At 39.6% G+C, this 21009-nt stretch overlaps 1 protein-coding gene across 1 annotated transcript in view; it reads right to left on the bottom strand.

Annotated features, from left to right (window-relative positions):
• The window catches only part of LOC109915202 (TOM1-like protein 2), a 58884-nt gene that overhangs the window by 22523 nt on the left and 15352 nt on the right, over positions 1 to 21009 (bottom strand). Inside the window, exons 5-9 of the mRNA XM_048617335.1 lie at positions 20735 to 20851; positions 19543 to 19676; positions 18696 to 18735; positions 10869 to 10980; positions 7103 to 7232 (exon numbers count right to left, since the gene is read on the bottom strand). Coding sequence (XP_048473292.1) covers positions 7103 to 7232; positions 10869 to 10980; positions 18696 to 18735; positions 19543 to 19676; positions 20735 to 20851 — 533 coding nt within the window. The remainder of the gene's footprint in view (positions 1 to 7102; positions 7233 to 10868; positions 10981 to 18695; positions 18736 to 19542; positions 19677 to 20734; positions 20852 to 21009) is intronic.

Below are 21009 nucleotides of genomic sequence, written 5' to 3'. Positions count from 1 at the left end.
AGACACACAGACACACAGACACACAGACACACAGACACACAGACACATCTATGGGATGAATTTGCATTTGCTGATGCATTCTACTTTGTTCAAAAAGCGCACAATTTGTAGACAGTCAATGGGGCATTTTATAAATTTCCACTTTGGAAATAAAACCGGTCTGACTCCAGATTAAAACATAGACAGATTCTAAACAAGGTCTCACACCTAAAATGTATTGTCCGACTTGAGGTGTTACCTCTTGTATATACTGATAAAACCTTTAGTTATCTCAGGGCAGTGACTTGAAAGAAATTCTGGGACTTACATTTTAATCAATTGAAACCTGCATCTCCTCTCTAACTGATTAAAGATTTAACAAGAGGGAGTCAGCCAGCCATTTTAGATTTATTCACATCAGTTGCATGATCCTTTGATCTTTTACTTATAAATTCTGTGTCTTGATACCTCCTCTCTCTCTACGCCGGAGGGAGGAGCAACACTCCAAAAGCTAGTGTTTTCAAATAAACCTGTTGGACTATAACATGTCATGTGATTTTTGACTTCATTTCCACTAGATTAGATTAGCGTTGCGGCACTGCCAAACAAGCCATATCAGCTGCTGCAATGTTACAATCTGACTGAGAAGTAGCCTTCCCATTCTGCTGATCATGATATTTTTTCTATAAATGTCAGTGATTGTTTATTAGAAAACAAAATATGCAAATTGGAAAAGGGTCAGAATCCAGCAATTCCTACAGGATTGCAAACCTTTGAACCATAAAATGCCACGCCTGGTAACTTATTCTACAACTCTCAGGTCTTTGAATTAGATCATGTTTTACCCAACTAACATCTTATTCCTAAATTTTAAAATAAAACCAATGGTATTTAGATCAATATCTAAAATTTCTTTCAGCCTAGTTGTTACACAAGTTTAAAATGAAAAGTAAAACTATTGTTTTGAAGTATGACAATTAAGACAGCTCTGTATGCAGGAGTAAAGTTCACAGATAGCTTTTCTGAGGTTACTGATTTAAAGTTCGCAGTGGATTGTCATTCTAATTGGTTGAGGTTTACATTGGAACTTTTAATTTATTAGTAATTACTGCTCCCAATTTAGACAAGACTTTTTTTTGTTAGCTTGGAATTTTTCGTTATAAAACAGGAGCATATTTATTCACTCCTTACTTACATTTGTGACATCCACACTCCTTCATTAAAAAAGTAATACTGTAAAATGATCCAGTTGCCACCTGTCACTGGAATCCAAACCACTGTCTGCAGCTCATGCGAAAGGCAAATGATCTTATATGTGCACCCTCTTGTCAATGCTGGCTAGTGGCCCTGCTTGGACTGCAACAATGATCTTGTACCAACTTGCAAAGGATATGACCAAGTTACAGAGACTGATGGCTGAGATGGGTTGAATTACAAAGCTGTAATCTATCCAGCTTTTCTCACAGTACAGAATTTCATGAGTCTCCGTTGAATTACTAGATCAGACCTCACTGACGCAGATAACACCTGCCCGTTTTCCAGACCCAGAGAGAAAACATGTTTGGTTAAGACTTACAGTAATATTCTAATGAACTTAAGGGGAGATATTGGGACCAAGAACAGGAGAAAAGGCAAAATAATTGAAACTGAAGCAGTCTTCAGCCCAGTCAAGCAAACAACATTGTAAATTACTCACTCATAATAGACATTTAATTTGTTTGAGACAAGGTTCCAAGTGGGGGAAAAAAAAGTCAGGACATGTAGAGTCTGCTACATATTGATATTCCAAAAGTGGCCAAACCAATGTCTTCTACAGCCGCAACAGGACCTCCCAACTTTTACATTCAATGCACTGACCAATAAAGGCAAGCATACCAAATGCCTTCTTCACCACCCTATCTACGTGCAACTCCACTTTCAAAGAACTATTAACCTGCACTCCAAGGTCACTTTGTTCAGCAGCATTCCCCAAGACTTTACCATTAAGTATATAAGGAGGGGATTCTGAGGGACAGAATTTACATGCATTTGGAAAGGCAAGGACTGGTTAGGAATAGTCAACATGGCTTCGTACATGGGAAATTGTGTCTCACTAACTTGATTGAGTTTTTTGAAGAAATCACAAAGAAGATTGAAGAAGGCAGAGTGGTGAACGTTGTCTATGTGGACTTCAGTAAGGCATTCAACAAGGTTCTGCATGATAAACTGGTTAGCAAGGTTAGATCACATCGAATACAAGAAAAGCTAGCCATCTGGAATCAAAATTAGCTTGAAGGTAGGAGACAGAGGATGGTGGTGGAGGCTTGCTTTTTGGAACTGGAGGCCTGTGACCAGTGGTGTGCTGCAAGAATTGGTGCTTGGTCCACTGCTTTTTGTCATTTATGTAAATGATTTGGACGTGAACATAGGAGGTATGGTTAGTAAGTTTGTAGATGATAACAAAAATTGGTAGTGTAGTGGACAGCGAAGAAGGTTACCTCTTAGTACAATGGGACCTTGGTCAGATGGGTAAATGGGCCAAGGAGTGGCAGATGGAATTTCATTTCGACAAATGTGAGGTGCTGCATTTTGGTAGGGCAGGACTTATACACTTAATGGTAAGGTCCTGGGGAATGTTGCCAAACACCGAGACCTTGGGGTGTAGGTTCATAGTTCCTTAAAAGTTTCAGGTAGACAGGTTGGTGAAGAAAGCGTTTGGTATGCTTGCCTTTATTGGTCAGTGCACTGAATATAGGAATTGGGAGGTCATGTTGCAGCTGTACAGGACACTGGTTAGGCCACTTTTGGAATACTGCATGCACTTCTAGTCCCCCTGATATAAGAAAGATATGGTGAAACTTGAAAGGGTTCAGAAAAGATTTGCAAGGACGTTGCCAAGGTTGGTGTGTTTGAGCTATAGGGTGAGGCTTAACAGTCTGGGGCTATTTTCCCCTGGAGTGTCAGAAGCTGACGGGTGACCTTATCAAAGTTTATAAAATCATAAGGAGCATGGATAGGGTGAACAGACAAGGTCTTTTCCCCAAGGTGGGGGAGTCCAAAACGAGAGGGCATAGGTTTAAGGTGAGACGGGAAAGATTTGAAAGGGATCGAAGGGGGTAACTTTTTCATGCAGAGGGTGGTGCATATATGAAATGAGTTGCCAGAGGTGGTATGGTGGAGGTTGGTACAATTACAACGTTTAAAATGTGTCTGGATGGGTATATGAATAGGAAGGGTTTAGAGGGGTATGGCCCAAATGCTGGCAAATGAGACTAGATTTATTTAGGATATCTGGTCAGCATGGATAAGTTGGTCCAAAGGGTCTGTTTTTGAGCTATACACCTCAATGACTATGACATTCTGATAAAAAAAACTGGTCTAGGGTTATTAAGATTCAAGAGGAATGTGACTCTGATCTGGAGATACTGAGCTCAAGATCTATAAACTCAAGACACTCAATAAATTAACTTGTTTCCAAGTACTTTAAAGCATTTTACCTTAAATCAACAAAATATTGTTAGCAAGCATTTTAATCATCATTGAATTTGTCTAAGTTAACTAATTACCACCACCACAGTATAAGAATGACTGGTGCCAATGTAGTCCAGGAGGAGAAAGGAAGTTGAGAGAAAATAAAATCCAGGTGCTCATCTCTGTTGTTCAAAAAGAACTTGCATTTGTAAAACACTATGACCACAGGATATCCCAACACTTTAGACAATTAAATACCATTTAGAGATTAGAATAGTTAGGTGGTTGCTTTTGAATAGCGCAGATGGGCTGAAGGTGCTTTTTTTGCACTGTAGATCTCCATTACTCAACGAGGTGCAGTCCTGGTGGTCATGCACTGCAAGTTTCCACAAACAGCAAATGCTATGACGACCAGATAACTACTTTTGAGATATTACTCAAGGAAAAATACAGCATGCACCATGGAGAACTCGCTGCTCTTCTTCAAGTATTACCATTTGATCTTTTAGATTTTCCAAACAGGGTCTTGGTTTAACCTCTCATCCAAATGACAGCACCAAAAGACAATGCAGTGTTCCGTTTTACATCACTGGAATCAGCTCAAATTACATCATTTGTGACAAACTCTGCACTTAGCAAAAGAATTTGTATTTGAGAGATATCCCTTTAATCTAAAGTGAAAAGGTGGTTGTTCTGGAAAAGGAATTCATACAATGGACTCCCTGGCTGAGAGGTCATTTGAGAAATTGCCTGTGGTCTAAGCAGCTATGGAAATTAAGGTTTTGAAATGCATGCTTTTTGAGGTGCCTGTGGAAATTGGATGTAGTAAAATTGCTGACTGAAGGGACATTGGGCCTACTTCCTGTAAGAGTAAAGGAACTGAATTTTTCTCTGGGGAAATAGAGAGCTTTGAGGCATGGTGACTGAAATGAATGCGCTGAGGGTGATTAGGGTGAAGTTGTATATTTTGAGAGACATATTTGATTGCATCTCCGCTGGTCAACAACTATTCCTAACTATTCTAATCCCATTATCCAGCATTTGTTCCATAGTCTTGTATGCCTTGGCATTGCAAGTGCACATCTACATACTTCTTAAATGTTTGAGGATTTTTGACTCTTCGCACCCTTGCTGGGCGAGTTCCAGATTCCACCACCCTCTGGGTGAAAACTTTTTTTCTCACATTCCCTCTACCCCTTGCCTTAAATCTACGGCCCCAGTTATTGATCCCTTCATGTCTACCCCATCTATGCCCTTCATATTTTTATACATCTCAGTCATGTACCCTCTCAATCTCCTCTCCTCTCCTCTAAGGAAAACTACTCCAGTCTGTCTAATCTCTCTTCATAACTGTGTTGGCCAGTGGCTGCTCACACATAAAGACAGTAGCTGTGAACTAAAGTTACCTTGAGCCCTAGCTGCTATCTTGGGCTGGCATGAGCTGGTTCAGCTATGAGGGATTTCATAAGGGGGAAATCCTAAAGGCGTCCTCGGAGTGAGCCTATAGTGGAAAGGCACTGCTCTCAGATGATCTGAGGAGCCAACAAGAACAAGATAACACATTTTTGGGTGATAAGGAAAAAGGATAAAAATGAAGGATTTCAGTGTGCCATCAGTGAAAACTCCAGAGAACAACCTTGGTGAAGTACAACCTCACACTCGGAGTGTGGAGAAGACTCCCAAGACCTGGAATAGACACTCAGCCAGTGTGAGCTTCTATTCTTGGGTATTAACTCTTACGTTGTTGACTGTTCTGGGAATGTCAAGTTCAGTGGGTTGTCCATTTGAATTTTTGCCTTGTATGAACTGTATGCTTGCTGTTAACCTTTTTCTAACCAAATGATGTAAATTGTATGTCTGCTTTAACTAAATTAATAAAGGCAGTGGTTAGTTGATATAAACTTGACCTTATCCTTTTTGTGCTGAGCCAATAACTGTCGTTGAGGGAGGCAACCAGGGCAACAACTGAAACTCTCCAGCCTAGGCAATATCGCGGTTAACCTCTGCCGCCCTCTCTCCAGTGCTATCACATCCCTCCTATAACGTGGACTCCAGAACTGCATACAATACTCAAGCTGTGGACGAACCAACTTTTTATACAGTTCCAGCATAAGCCACTGCTTTTAAACTCTATGCCTTGACTAAACATTTGCTTTCTTAACTACTTTATCCACCTGTACCGATCTTAAGGGACCAGTGTACACAAACACCAAGGTTCTGAGGAAGGGTCACTGGACCCAAAACGTTAACTCTGATTTTTTCTTCACAGATGCTGCTAGACCTGCTGAGCTTTACCAGCAACTTCTGTTTTTGTTCCCGATTTACAGCATCCACAGTTCTTTCGGTTTTTGTTTCTCTCGGATCCTTGGTGCTTCTCAGGATCCCACTGGTCGTTATGTACTCCCTTGCCTTGTTTGTCTTGCCCAAACACATCAACTGACATTTATTCAGATCGAATTCCATTTGCCGCCGATCAGCCCATATGACCAGACTGTAGATATCCTCTTGTAGTCTAAGACTCATTAAGACCCTAAGACCACTCTTGTGGTCCTCACTATTTACCACCCCCCCCAATTTTTATTTCATCTGTTTACTTACTGATCAACCCTCCTACATTCAAGTTTCAATCATTTATATAACCACAAAAGCAAGGGCCCCAATACTGACTCCTGCAAAACCACTGAACACAGACTTCCTGTTGAAAAAACACCCCTCAACGATCACCTTCAGCTTCTTGCCACTCGGCCAACTGTGGATCCAATTTGTGAAATTTCTTTGGATCCCATGGGCTCTTACCTTTGCAATGAGTCTCTCATGTGGGACTACATTAAAACCATTGCCCTTGACTACATACCTTGTCACCTCTTTGAAAAATTCAATCAAGTTGGTCAGACATAACACACCCCTTCTAATAAAACCCTGTTGAGTGTTCTTGATTAATCTCTCCCCCTCTCCAAATGCAGATTAATTCTGTCCCTCAGAACTGCTCACAATAGTTTCCCCACCACTGAGGTTAGACTGACCAGCCTGTAGTTTCTTGGTTCATTCCTTGCTCCCTTTGTATCACACTGGATATCTTTCAATCCTTTGGCAACTCTCCTGTAACCGGAGAGGAATTGAAAACTTTTTCAAACTATTTCCTCCCTTGCCTCACTCAACAACCTGGGACACATTTCATCTGGTCCTGGAGATGTATCTAATTTTAAAGCCTGCCAGAACACTCAGAACCTCCTCTCTGTCTAATCTAATTTCTTTAATTGTATCGTAGACATTCTTCCTCATTTCTATAGCCACATTGTCCCTCTCACAAGCAAACACCAACCAAATCTACATATATCCTCTAGCTTCATGCACAAATTGCCACTGTGGTTCTTAATGGACACTACTCTTTCCCATTATCCTCTTTTAGCCTTAATGTATCTGTAAAATATCTTAGGACTTTCCTTTCACTACCCTAGTTAATGTTGGGCAAGTTGAAATCCCCCATCACTACCAGATTACTTTTACACTTCCTTGAACATCTGCTCTTCTATTTCTCACTGTTGTGGGGCTTATAATACACTGCAAACAACATGCACTCGTATTTCCTCTTTCAGTACATAAACAGCGTGGTTTCAACCTCTAGCAAGTTACAGAATGGACCGATACATAAACTAGATAGATTGGTACTCACTTCTTGCGCTGGTCAGCCAATGAGTTGCTTCTGGTCTGTGCAAACATGTCAAACTCTTCTTCCTCAGTTTTTGGATGACTGTTGTTCTCCAAGGACTTCAGTGTTCCACTCACACTTTCTCCCGCAATACCTAAAAATACACAAATCCCCAACAACTAATGTAACACTTCTCAGACATGCAATTTCAATAGCTGGGCTGTTTGGCTCAACTGGTCTGTGCCATCATTTGTGTTCTATACAAGCCACCTCCCATTGCTCTGTACCTCACTCAATCAACACAATAACTATAGGCCATTCAGTTTAACTTCAGTGTCAAGAACAAAAATTAACAGTCACAAACAAACTTGGATTATTTGAGAAAACCAGGTTTTAAAGCTGAATCATGTTTAGTTCACTCAATTGAGATTTTTCATGATATTATAGGGAGGTTTAATGCAATTGATGTTAGTGTACAAGGATTTCCAAAAAAAAACTGGAAGTACAAGCTTGAAGCACATGGAATAAAAAGGGACATTGGCAACATGGATGTGAAAGCATTAGGAAGGACGCAGAGACTTTATTGAGAAAAACTTTACCAGAATGGTTCCAGGAATAAGACACTTTAGTTATGCTAACAGACTAGAGAGAAGCTGAATTTTTCCTTTCAAGAAGGTAGAAAAGAAAAAGTTGAGGAGATTTAAACAGACGCTCAAAGTCATGGTAGATGGAGAGAAATTGTTCTAAATGTCAAAAGGGTGGAGAACGAGAGGGGACAGATTTAAAATGGTAGTAAAATAACCAACAGCAACACAAGGAAACATTTTTGGAATGCACTTCCTCAGTGTGATGGAGATAGATACGATTGGTGCTTCAAAAGAGAGTTGGATAAGCAACTGAAGAGAAATTATTTGCAAGGTTGTGGGCAAAAGGCAAGGGAATGGGATTAGCTGATTTGCTCTTATCATAGCTATGGCATTCTACTTAAGAACACACAAGTAAAAGAAACTGGAACAACAGGACATAACATGGCCCTTGACCCTGCTCCATCATTATGATCATGACTAACTTTCTGCAACTCCATTTTCCCACCTGCTCCCAAAATCCCCACTTCCCTCTTAGCCTAAAACAGACTCAATATTGGAGTTACCCTCTGGGTTAAGGAATTCCAAAGATTCAGAACCGTTTGAAACCAGTTTTCTTCATTTTAGTCCTGAATGATCAGCGTCTTATCCAAAGGCCCCCCTGTATTACATCACATACCCAGTGAAATAAAATCACCATAAAAGCGCATCAGAATCTGAATGGCCTTCTTCATTTAGAATCCAAATTGTCACCAAATTATTTCCAAAGCCCCCTTCAACTGATTACTGCAGCACTGTATCTTTTATTAATGAACCTTCTACTCCTTTCACCCTTGTGCATTTATCTAGTTTCATGTATTATACTATTCATCTCAACCATTCCTTCCAATATCAAATTCCACATTTTAATCACTCCACATGTAAAGATGTTTTTCTCTTATCCTTATTGTTATAAAATTTATGGGCCCCAGCTTTAATCTCCTTGACGAAAGGAAATATATTATTCATGAATGCAACATTAAGATTGCATTTCCCAACAGCTTCTTAATTTTTTTCCACTCCCCTGGCAATAAACAATGAAATTCCATTTGCCTTCTCTTAAGTTACAGCATCAAAGTTAGTTTGCAGGTATTGAAAGTGATTAGGAAGGCAAATTGAATGTTGGCATTTATTGCAAAGGGAATGAAACATAAAAATAGAAATGTTTTGCTATAGTTTATAGGATATTAGTGAGATCACATCTGGAGTACTCAATACAATACTACTATCCTCACTTGAGAAAGGATATATTTTCACAAGAGGCCTTGCCAAATGCAGCAAGACCTGGACAACATCCATGTTTGGGCTGACAGGCAGCAGGTAGCTGTCACACCAAACGGTATTGGTGAATAACCTTCTCCATCAACAGAGAATCTAACTATCATTCCTTGACATTCAATAGCATCATCATCACTGATGATTACCACTGACTAGAAATTGAACTGGACTAGCGACATAAGTTACAGGTCAGAGACTAGGAGTAATGCAGCAAGCAACTCATCTCCTGTCTCCTCAAAGCCGCTACCATCTACAAGGCACAAGTCAGGAGGGTGATGGAAAATTCCCACATTGCCTGGGAAAGTGCAGCTCCAACAATACAAAGAAGGTTGACACTATCCAAAACAAAGCAACCCATTTTATTTGCATCACATCCACAGATGTGCGCTCCTTCCACCACTGATGCTGGGGTACCACCTACAATATGCACTGCAGAAATTCACCAAGTCTCTTTACAAATAACCTTCCAAGCCTACGAACCCTAACACCAAGAACAACAAGGTCAGCAGATACATGGAAATACTACCACTTGCAAGTTCCCTCCAAGGCATTCACCACTTAAATATGTAACCATTTCTTCAGTACTGCTGGGTAAAAATCACGGAATACCTCCCCAACAGTCTAATGAAAATGGAGTGCAGCACTTCAAGAATGTAGCTCACCACCACCTTCTCAAGGGGAACTAGGGATGGCACTAAATTCTTGCCCTGCCAGCAACACCCACATCCATGAATTAATATTTTAAAAAGCATTACAGATGAAGTTAACTCAAATGATTGCCAGGACTGTTATATGAAAGATTGGTTAGGTCACGCATGTGTAATTTAAAAAAATGGAGAGGTGATTTTTTTTTGAAAGAAGATCCTTGATAAATTGGATACTGAAAGGATGCTTCTTCTTGTGGGAGAAACTAGAACTAAGGGACAGCGTCGAAAAATAAGGGGTCTCTCATTTACTATGAGAGAGCCAGAAATTTCTCGGAGGGCAGTTGGTGTATGGAATTCTCTAGAGAACAGCGAAGGCTGGGTAACTGAATATTTTTAAGGCCGAGTTCAACACATTCTTGATTGACAAAGGAGTCAAACTCCATAAAGGGCAGGCAGGAATGTAGAGTTGAAGCCAAAATCAGATCAGCCATGAAGGGCCAAATGGCATACTCCTGCTCCTAATTCTTATGTTTGTACTTCTTGGAAGTGACCAACTCAGTTCCACAGCTGCCTTATAGCTCAGTAAGTGGTCGCTGCAGTGGACCGAGCCAAAGACCCTAGGAAGATCAAGCTTCAAAGTCTGATTTTGACCTCAGTTAGTGGAAGTATAGTGGTGGTGGCCACATTCAATATTCTGGTGCTAAGAAGGGAGAAATGTGGCTGGTCTACAGCTCCCAGTTTGCCATTTTCTTTCCTCACGTTCAGCTCACTCTGTACCTACAAGCTCAAACTTTTCAGCCCCTCAGTCCCAAACAAACACATTTCTGACACACTTTTTTAAAAAAAAGTATTTAATACATATAAATTACATAATAAATTCAACATTGGTTGAAGATTATGAGTGTATCATATAACCAGTTCCAACCTCAAATAACCAAAGATGAAACCCTATCAATTGCAGGAACAGACTCTGCATTCTGCATTGGGGAAGGCTAAAGACTAAATAGTCAGAACTGCAATTTGAAATAGCAAACAGGTGAATCCAATTGGAAACAGTAGTAATAAGAGAAAACCAGACTTAGGTGTGATAGCTCCCAGAGACACTGTCCCGGCTCAGGAAGAGAAAGCTATCACCCAAGTGCTGTACCAAGGAGTGATGCTACCTGCGAAACTACATGCAGAGGAGAAACCAATCTATTTTCACCCATTCTGCGTTAATAACCAACAGAAACCAATACTTACTGAGCCCTGCTAACTGTGTTGAGAGATTAGAGGCAGTCACTGGAGTGACAACAGCTGGAGAGCTTGGTGTAAGATTGATTAAATTGTCTGTGTTCTCTGAACCACTGGACACCTTTAGAAAATGACACAGGAGAGAAATTAAGCAATAATCCTGTCTCACAAACTTTCAGTTTTTGAGAAAGTTACCAACAAAGTTGACGATGGCAGAGCAGTTGACGTTGTTTATTTGGATTTTAGTAAAGCCTTTAACAAGGTTCCACATGGTAGACTATTTAGTAAAGTTAGATCACATGAGATTCAGAGCAAGCTTGCCAATTGGATACAAAATTGGCTTAATGGCAGGAGACAGAGTAATGGTGGAGGATTGCTTTTCGGACTGGAGGCCTGTGACCAGCTGTATTTCACAGGGGAACTGTTCTGGTCTTTTTTTGTTTGTCTTTTATACAACTGATTCAGATGAGAATATAGAAAACGTGGTTAGTAAGTTTGCAGATTACACCAAAATTGGTAGCGTAGTAGACAGTGAAGAAGGTTTTCTAAGGTTACAAAGGGATCTTGATCAAATGGGTCAATGGGCTGAAAAATGGCAGATGGAGTTCAATCTGGGTAAATATGAGGTATTGCATTTTGGTATAATAAACAAGGGTAGGGCTTATACAATCCATGGTAGGGCCTTGGGTAGTGTTATAGAACAGAGGGACCTAAGGATGCAGGTACATAATATTTAAAGTTTGTGTCACAGATAGGCAGGGTGGTTAAAAAGGCATTTGGCATGCTTGCCTTCATTGCTCAGTCATTTCACTATAGGAGTTGGGACGTCATGTTGAGGTTGTACAAGACATTGGTGAGGTCTCTTCTGGAATGCTATGTCCAATTCTGGTTGCCTAGTTATGGGAAGGATATTATCAAACTGGGGAGGGTTCAGAAGAGATTTACCAAGATGTTGCCAGGTGTGGAAGGTTTGAGTCATAAGAAAAGGCTGGATAGGGTGGAACATTTTTCCACTTGAGCATAGGAGGTTGAGAGGTGACCTGATAGAGTTGATTGCCCATTATAGGGAAAAGACAACAACAATTTCAAATCTGGGGGCACATTAAGGTGAGAGGAGAGAGATTTAAAAAAAGTGACATGAGGCAAATTTTTTTACTCAGAGAGTGGTTCACGTATCGAATTAACTTCTTGATGAAGTGGTGGATGCGGGTTAAATTACAAAAGACATTTGGATGGATATATGAATAGAAAAGGTTTGGAGGATATAGGCCAGGAGCAGGCAGGTGGGACTAGTTCAGTTTGGGATTATGTTTGGCGTGGACTGGTTGGATGAAGGGTCTGTTTCTGTGCTGTGTGACTCTATAACTCTAATTTATTACAACATTGACTGCTTAATGTAAAACTAACTCAAGAGGACATACACTGACTAATTAATTCTAAAAGCATGCGATGATATTATGGCTTTAAGAGGTGTATTTTGTCCTGTTTCTTTTATTGGAGAGGTTTTAAGACAAGGGGTGGAAAGCAGTGTACTCAAAGCCAAACAAGTAAACAGCTTGAGGCCTTGGGGGTTTCAAAAAAAAAAGTTGGAACCAATAGAAACGGCATAATGGGTGGAGTCCCAAAGAATTAGGGTTTCAGGTTAGTTTTCAATAGTTGTTGGGGTTTGATGTCGACTGTAGAAGCGGTGACATCTCTCTCGGCCACAGCAAAAAAGCTGGAGTTCTCGCTCTCTAACAGAATGTTCCCTCTGCTGTCAGAATTACATATGAGACAATCTATTTTACTGAATTTGACTTTACCAAGGGTGATTATGGGATGTTACTATATTGGAACAGTACTGTCCAGAAGTTAAATAATTGATTATTCCATTAAATTTTCCAATAGAGTTAAAGTTATACCAATTCTTCTTTCGTCTGTATTTTAATTAGAGGTAAGAATCAAGTGTGTTTTGTTTAAAGCCAAGGAGTGTGACCAATCGAATTACATCTGGAACACAGCACCTTACACTTGGCTCTAAGTAAGATAAAAGTTAGGATCTCGGCTACCTCCTTGATGTATCTGAAAGGATTTTTTTGTCTAGTCTATAACAAATTGGGGGATTGTTCAGGATCAAAATCTCTAATTCCATGCTAGGTTTGGAATGGTTGGGCTCAAAGACAGTGAGTGGTGAGTGTTAGTGGGTTTTTTTCTGGGTATTGTATTTGTTTGGTATAAACAGGATTAGCCTTGTGTAATAATGGCTCTTTCAGTTGCTAAGACTTTTCCTGGGGGGTGGAACAAGTCACTTTGGGTGTTTTACAGAAAGTGAGCAAGACAAAGCTTTCAGAATTGGCAAGTAAGCTGTAGTTGCTTGTGTATGTGAGGAAAGGGGAGATAATTGTTTCAATAGCTTAACATTTACAATTGCCAGGAATGCATTCATAATCATTGGAAATGGCTAAAATTCAATTGCAAATGAAGCAGCTTGAATTAGAGGCAATGGCAAAGGAAAAAGAAAAAGAAATAGCCCTGGCAGAACATAAAGAAAAAGGAAATGAAACAGTTTGAACTACGATTAAAAGCAGGGGAAAAAGGAATGGATGGCCCTAGCAGAAGACAGGGAGAAAGAGAGAGAAGAGGGAGATAAAGTGAGTTTTTGAGCAATGAAAGAGGAAAGTTAAATTAAAATGGCAGAGGCAAAGGTAGAAGGTAAGAGTAGTATAAGGACAGTGCTGAAGAGCAAACTCATTGTAGCCAGAAGCCTGGTGGGGATCTGTTTAAATATGTCCTAGAGTTACCAAAGTTTGATAAGAAAGAATATAGAAGTGTTTTTCATTTCAGCTGAGAAAGTGGCTAAAGAAATAAAATGACTGGTGACCACGTGGGTATTGTTGATTCAAATAAAATTTGATGGTAGGGCTAGTGAAGTATTTGCATCACTATCAGAGGTGGTACCTGGGGAGTACGATGGAGGTGAAAAAGCCATCTTAAGTGCATATGAACTACTGTGAAAAGCTAACAGACAACACCTTCAGAATCTAAGGAGGAAAACTGGTCAGACGTATACAGGGTTTGAAAGGATCAAACAAAGTGATTTTGATAGGTGAATAATAGCATTGAAAATAGTTCAAACAAATGATGCTCTAAGACAGAGGACCATTTTGGAGGAGTTCAAAAATTCACTCCTTGAAGTAGTCAGATCTCGTGTGGAAGATCAGAGAGCTAAAACAGCAAGATTAGCAGTGTATTCTGAGTTGGTTCATAAATTAAAGTTTAGCTTCTCACATCAATTTCAATCTGTGAGGGATATACATTGGAGAAAAGAGAAATCCTCAGGTGATAAGGGAAAAGGAAATCTCACTGAAGATATTAAAGATAGTTTACCACAGGGTAAAAAGGAAACCCATGAGGAGGAAAGACGTAAAAAAAAGTTTGTGTATTTTTACTGTAATAAAGTTTATTGTATCATAGGTCATACAGGAAAGAGGAGTCTGAATGAATCCCAGAATGTTACTATCTTAAAAATGAAGTCTTGATGAGGAAATGGAGACCATCACATATTCAGGCAGATGAAAAGTGTGCAGAGATTCAAGTTGTACTACCGGTGGGTTATAGAAAGAAGGTATTGCTGGTAACGCATGAATTACCAGTAGGAGATCATTTGAGAGTAAGGAAAACTCAAGCCAAAATACAAAAACATTTTTGTTGGCCTGGACTGCATAAGGGTGTAGCTGACTTTTGCCAGACATGTCATGTCAGGTAATTGGAAAACCTCAGGCAGTAATAAAACCAGTACCTTTAATACCCATTCCTGCATTTGAGGAACCCTTTACAAGGGTCTTAATTGATTGTGTAGGACCCCTACCTAAAACAGAAAGTGGCAATCAGTATTTGTTGACCATAATGGACATGTCTACTAGATCTCTGGAGGGCATTTCAGTAAGCAATATCACCAGTAAAAGGATTGTAGAAGAGTTACTCAATTTTTTTTATTGCTAGGTATGGACTACCCACAGAAATACAATCAGGTCATGGGTCAAATTTTACATCAAAGTTATTCAAGGAAGTTATGGATAGCTCAGGAATAGAACAATTCAAATCCACCATGTACCATCTAGAATCACAGGGAGCATTACAATAGCATCAAACTTTAAAGACCATGTTGAGGGCTTATAGTCAAGACTATCCACAGGACTGGGATAACAGACTTCCATTTGTACTTTTTTGCAATTAGGGATGCACATAATTAGTCAACTAAATTCAGTCGATTTCAATTAGTTTTTGCGCATGAGATGAGAGGACCACTGAAATTAATTAAAGGAGAATTAGGGAACTCAGAGTTCAAAGACCACATATTTGAACTATGTGTCAAATTTTAGAGAAAGATTAAACAGAGCGGGTGAGTTAGCTAGACAGCATTTAAAAGTAGCACAGCATGTGATGATACAGGAAGCAGACAACAGATCAAAAATTCATAATTTCGCTAGTGAAGATAAAAGTGTTAGTGTTATTTCCAATGGTAGGTGAACGTTTAAAGGCTAGGTTTAGTGGGCATTATCAAATTGAAAAGATATTGATGGAGGTTACTTATTTGGTAAGAATGCCAGACAGAAACAAATCTCAAACGACATTTTGGTAGGGAAGGAAAGCAAAAGAAGAATGTGTTACTGGTTACAGAGTAAAAACCAAGTTCAGATGATTCTGAATTGGACATTCCTCAAATTAAAATTGGACAATGAGGAAGTTCTCAAAAACTGGGCTAAAATTATTGAGTTACCTTCCAGAGGAAAATCATAATGACCTGAAAGAGTTATTACAGACACATGGTGAGATATGTGGGAATAAGCTGGGAAGTACTAATCTGAATATGTATGGTGTAGACGTTGGAAATGCTGTTCCAATTAAGCAATATGTTTCTAGACTTGACCTTCTAAAGTTGACATAGGTTCAAAAAGAGACTGAAAGCATGCACAAAGACAACATAATCAAAGCGAGTTGCAGCGAATGGAGTTCACCATAGTAATGGTACCCAATGATTACTGCAAACTCAATGCAGTTACAAAATCTGACTCATATCTATTCCACGTTTGGAATATTGTATGGGAAGGGACAAGCAACTTATATTTCTAAGCTGGACTTACTCAGAGGACACTGGGCAGGTACCTTATCCGAAAGAGTGAAGGAAATTTTGGCTTTTGTGATGCCGAATGCACTGTACCAGTTTAAAAATCATGCTGTTTGGTATGAAGAATGCACCAGCCATATTTTAAAGACTCACCAATAAGGTCACTTTGGGATTACGAATTGTGTGGTATACGTAGAAGATCTGGTGATTTTTTGTCACTCATGGAAGGAGCATTTGGAGCATCTGTTGGAATTGTTCAATCGACTTCGGGAGGTGGGCTTAATGATAAACCTGGCTAAGAGTGAGTTCACAAAATCCTAAGTCAGTTTCTGGGCCATGTTATTAGATAAATGGCCACAGGATGTGACAACAAAGGTTATTGGGGAGTTTCCCATGCCATCAAAGACAGAAGTACTACGATTCCTGGGATTGAGTTGCTCCACTGACTGACCTGTTGAAGAAGTGCAGAAAGTTTCAGTGGACGGAAGAATGTCAGAAGGCATTTGCCAACCTGCAAGCGGTGTTAACCACTGACCCAGTGTTAGCCACACCTGCATACGCAAAGCCATCCGAGATGGCCATCGATGCGAGTGATGTAGGTGTTGATGCTAGACTCTTGCAAAACGAGAGGACAAAGATCTGTTGGGTATTTTTCCAAAAAGCTGAATATTCATCAACAGAAATATTCCACAATTGAGAAGGAGGCCTAAAGTTTGGTTGGCATTACAATATTTCAACATTTATGTTGTCAGAAATGTATCTGAGACAATTGTATATACTGATCATAACTGCTTAAAGTTTTTGAAAAAATTCAAAGATAAAAATACTAGATTGTTCAGATGGAGCTTATTATTATAGCCATTTAATTTCAATATTATGCATGTGACAGGACAAGAACACATAATTGCTGACACGTTGTCTCGACTGTGTTGAAGGAAGACAAAGATGTTCTTTGGTAGAAGAAACAGATTGAAATAGACTGTACTATTGAATGTTTGCATGCTTAAAGTCAATATAAAGTATACATATTGTGGCGTATTAATCTTGCAAGACTAAAGGTTTTAAAAATTAAGCCATCTTTGTATATTGATGGCTCTTTTTTTTTAATGGGGGAGAAGGTGTGACAATACAAATGCTTTAACAGATGTATTTCGTCCCGGTTTTTGTTTTGAAAACAGAGCGAGGTTGAGACAGAGGTGGAAAGGTGCCAACTGTATGCCAAAAAAATAAACAGCTTGTGAGGTGTTGGGGCATTTTTTAAGGAAAAGTTAGAACTATAGAAGCAGGTGGAGTCAGACACCCACAGAATCAATGTTTTTGTAACTTTCAATAGTTGTTGGAGTTTGAAGTCAGCTGTGGAAGCTGTTACATCTCTCTCAACCATGGCAAAAAGCTGGAGTTCTCTCTCTCCTCAGAATTGCATCAGAGACAATCTATTTTACAGAATTTGCTTTTGCCAAGCGTGTTTATGGGATCCTACTGTACTGGAAAATTGCTGTTCAGAAGTTAAATAATCTATTCTTCCGTTAAGCTTTCCAGTAGAGTTAAAGTTATACCAATTCTTCTTTGGTTTCTTTTTTTAACTAGAAGTAAGAATGAAGTATGTCTGCATAAAGCCGAGTAGTGTGGCCAATTCTATTACATCTGGAACATAGCACCTTACACTTTAAAATACGATAAAAATGTTAAGGTCTAGGCTATCTCCTTGATTTTTATGAAGAGGGTTTGGTCTGGTCCATAACAGGCAAGAGACTAAATATGTGGAACCAGGGAAGTGACCGAGGATGTTATCAAGTTGGGAAGATGCACCTTTGCAGTTTGAGAGGAAATAGATTTTACACCTTTGGGTATTGTAGGCTGACCTTTCCACATTGGATGTTCCCAAGTTGTCAGAATTCATGGGAGGATTGAAGAGTTGATTGAAAGGTAAGCATTATTGACTGTCAGTGGGATGCAAGTCATGGAAATCATACAGCACAGGAGGATCCATTCAGCCCTTCTGTCCAATTATTGCACAATCCTCTGCCCCTTTCACAACCCTGTAAAATTCAATCATGGAGAAGTTCTCTTTCCTTTTGAAATGTACTGAATTTGCTTCCACTAGTCTCATTGCTTGTGGATTCCAGCTCATTGTAACTCGCTACAATAAAACATTTCTACATTTTGAGGCACATCAGTTCAGCAGTTAGCACTGCTGCCTCTCAGCACCAGGAACCTGGGTTCAATTCCACCCTTGGGTGACTGTCTGCACAGAGTTTGCACATTCTCCTCTTATCTGTATGGGTTTCCTCCCACAGTCCAAAGAGGTGTAGGTTGGGTTGATTGGTCATATTAAATTGCCTATAGTGTCCAAGGATGTGCAGTCTAGGTGAATTAGCAATGGGAAATGAAGGGTTATAAGAATAGGGTAGGGGGTGGGTCTAGGTGAGATGATTTTCAGAAGGTTGGTGGGGACTCGATGGGCTGAATGGCCTGCTTCCATATTGTAGACATTCAATGATTTAACCACCCCCTCCATGCCTTGCCATATTTCTTTTGCCTTGGACTGTTCCAGGATTCACAAGGGCTGTATTGTACAGTACAACCTTGCATCACAAACAGATCTTCTTCACACTTCAAGCAACACGCACCAAATGTCATCTATCTTTAGTCTAAGATATTTAACATGTGTCTGTAGCAACTCAAAGTAGACAAGGTGGTTTTACTCCAAAGAGCGGAATTGTACTCACCCGATTAGTAGTATTCTGTCCAGTTCTGAACCTTTCAAACCTGAATAAATATGCGAAAGACAGAATTGATGAAGTAGATAAAAGTTGGGGACCAGTAGATAAAAAGTACTAGATGGGGAAAAAATCTGCAGGACTATAGGGAAAGGACAATGCAGGTACACTATCCTGAATGTCTGACCATCAGTTTAGGATTCTATAAAAAGACATGGAGAATTTTCAGTCTTTACAACTTTGCGCCCGAATGAAGTCAGATTCCATAAGCCCAATCAGTTCTCAACCAGTCTAAAGTCTTTCAAACACTTGAACTTATTATTACACAACATCTTTACCAAAAAAAAAGTTACATACTGGGCATGTTTAACCCCAGATTATGGGAATGGAGACAAAAATTAATTTCACATTTATTTCAATTCTATTCTCACCAATGAATTGCAGGGGGGACTGTGTGCATTTAAGCTCCATAAAAGAACATAATCAGTGCAACACTGAGGGAGTGTGACACTGTTGGGAGATACCATTTTTCAGATATGACAGATTGAGGTCTGGCCTGCCCTGTCAGTTGAACAGTCAAAGGCGTGCAAGAAGGTTTTTTTTCACTTGTGCTGGCCATTATTCTGTGTATCCCACATCCAACAGCATTAAAACTGATTAAATGGCCATTATCACATCAGTATGAAGGATCTTGCTGCCCACTAATTGGTTGCCATATTTCCCATATAGCAACAGTGACTATACTTTAAGAGCTGTGCTTTCAGACACCCCAAGCTGTGAAAGGTGCTTAATATGTATATGCAAATGATTTTTTTCACCAAGTTATTCAGCATTGCTGAAAAGTGCACTTGATTACCTGTCATATCGGAGAAATACGTTATTGAGGTTGTCATTAACATGTAATAGGTCCTCTGTCACCTGCTCATTGGAGACTCTTGAAATGAGCTCCAGGATCCTCTGCTGCATTGCCCGACATGTTCTGTTCAGCTCCTGTTGTGGAAAATGTGTAATGTGTAACTACTAAAGGACTAAACAGCAGTTATATCTTCTACAGACATGGCAGACAAAGGTAAATAATTTCAAGGTGAAAGTTTAAGCATCAAACTAACTTTTCTTTGTTAAATTCTGCTCCCCCTTGAAAATCTGGACTCTTTGTTCCAAGAGTACTAGCCACCTTCACTCAAGTGGCTATTCTTCCTGCACAAACCCACACAATATCAACTGGCTAATTGGTACACGTGGTCCAATTCTTGCCTAATGTCATACGTGCAGAAGGCCATTAATAAAATCAGTTTTCACATTAATGTCAGCATATTCAGGTCAAGTGTAGCTCTGTCCCATTGACAATTAAGTTGACACAGAACATGAATTGAACCCAAGAATCTCCTAGTTCCTAAGGCTCATGAAACTTGTGTTATTAAAGGATGTTCCAGATTTTTTCCATTTGAACAGAAATCAATTGCTATCAGAGCAAGTAATACATTTTTAACACCAACTTCCATTCTTCTTCTGTTCCATGTTTCTGCTTATCACAAAGTTAGAACCTGGAGGATTAGCAATACAAGCGCATCGATTTAAGAACATAACTTTTTAATTATGAGCTGAAGACTAATCATATGGTCATCAAGTCTTGGGTGGAGATTACTAATATCCAAAAGATGTCTTAAGGGAATTGTTGTAAAAAACAATCAAAGATTACAGATGCTCAAGGGAAAGGGCTCCAGGTCAGAAGCTGAAGGTGAATATTTCACATGTTGAGTGTATGTGGTGAACACAGCATCAGAGGAGACAATGGTAACAAAGAGGAAAGGGGCTAAAAATAGAACTAGTTGAGGGGAGTTAAAGAATTTTTTTTCTACAAACTGTGGGGCTGGCCAGATGGATCGTCCTTTCACCCAGGACCAATACAACTCTATTTTTGAAAAATGTGAAACAAAGGCAGGTAAACGGAGTTGAGATGTAGATTCAGTAAAATCTAATTGAATGGCAAAAGAGGCTCAAGTAATTGAAAAGCCTGCTTTTATTTTTATCTTCAAATGTTGCTTCACCTGTAGTAGTTCAAGATCAGAGGAATCTTCTTGACCCGGGACCATTTCAGTCAGCATTTCAGACATCACCTTTACGTTACCATTAACGACATCCAGTTCACTTCGCAGCTTAGCGACCTGCAAAACATACACTTAAAATATAGTTCCAAAGTCAGGGGTAATCAAGTGGATTTGATTGCAGCTGTATTATCCTAAGTGCTACCAGCAGGTGGCGACTGAATGCCAAATCATTTGATAAGTTAGTCTGTCTTTATTAATGACTAACAGTACAGCAA

This window comes from Rhincodon typus, chromosome 37, assembly GCF_021869965.1.
Source record: "Rhincodon typus isolate 14 chromosome 37, sRhiTyp1.1, whole genome shotgun sequence".
NCBI lineage: Eukaryota > Metazoa > Chordata > Chondrichthyes > Orectolobiformes > Rhincodontidae > Rhincodon > Rhincodon typus.
The sequence above is the reverse complement of the archived record's forward strand: the minus strand, read 5'-3'. Positions and strand labels throughout refer to the sequence as shown.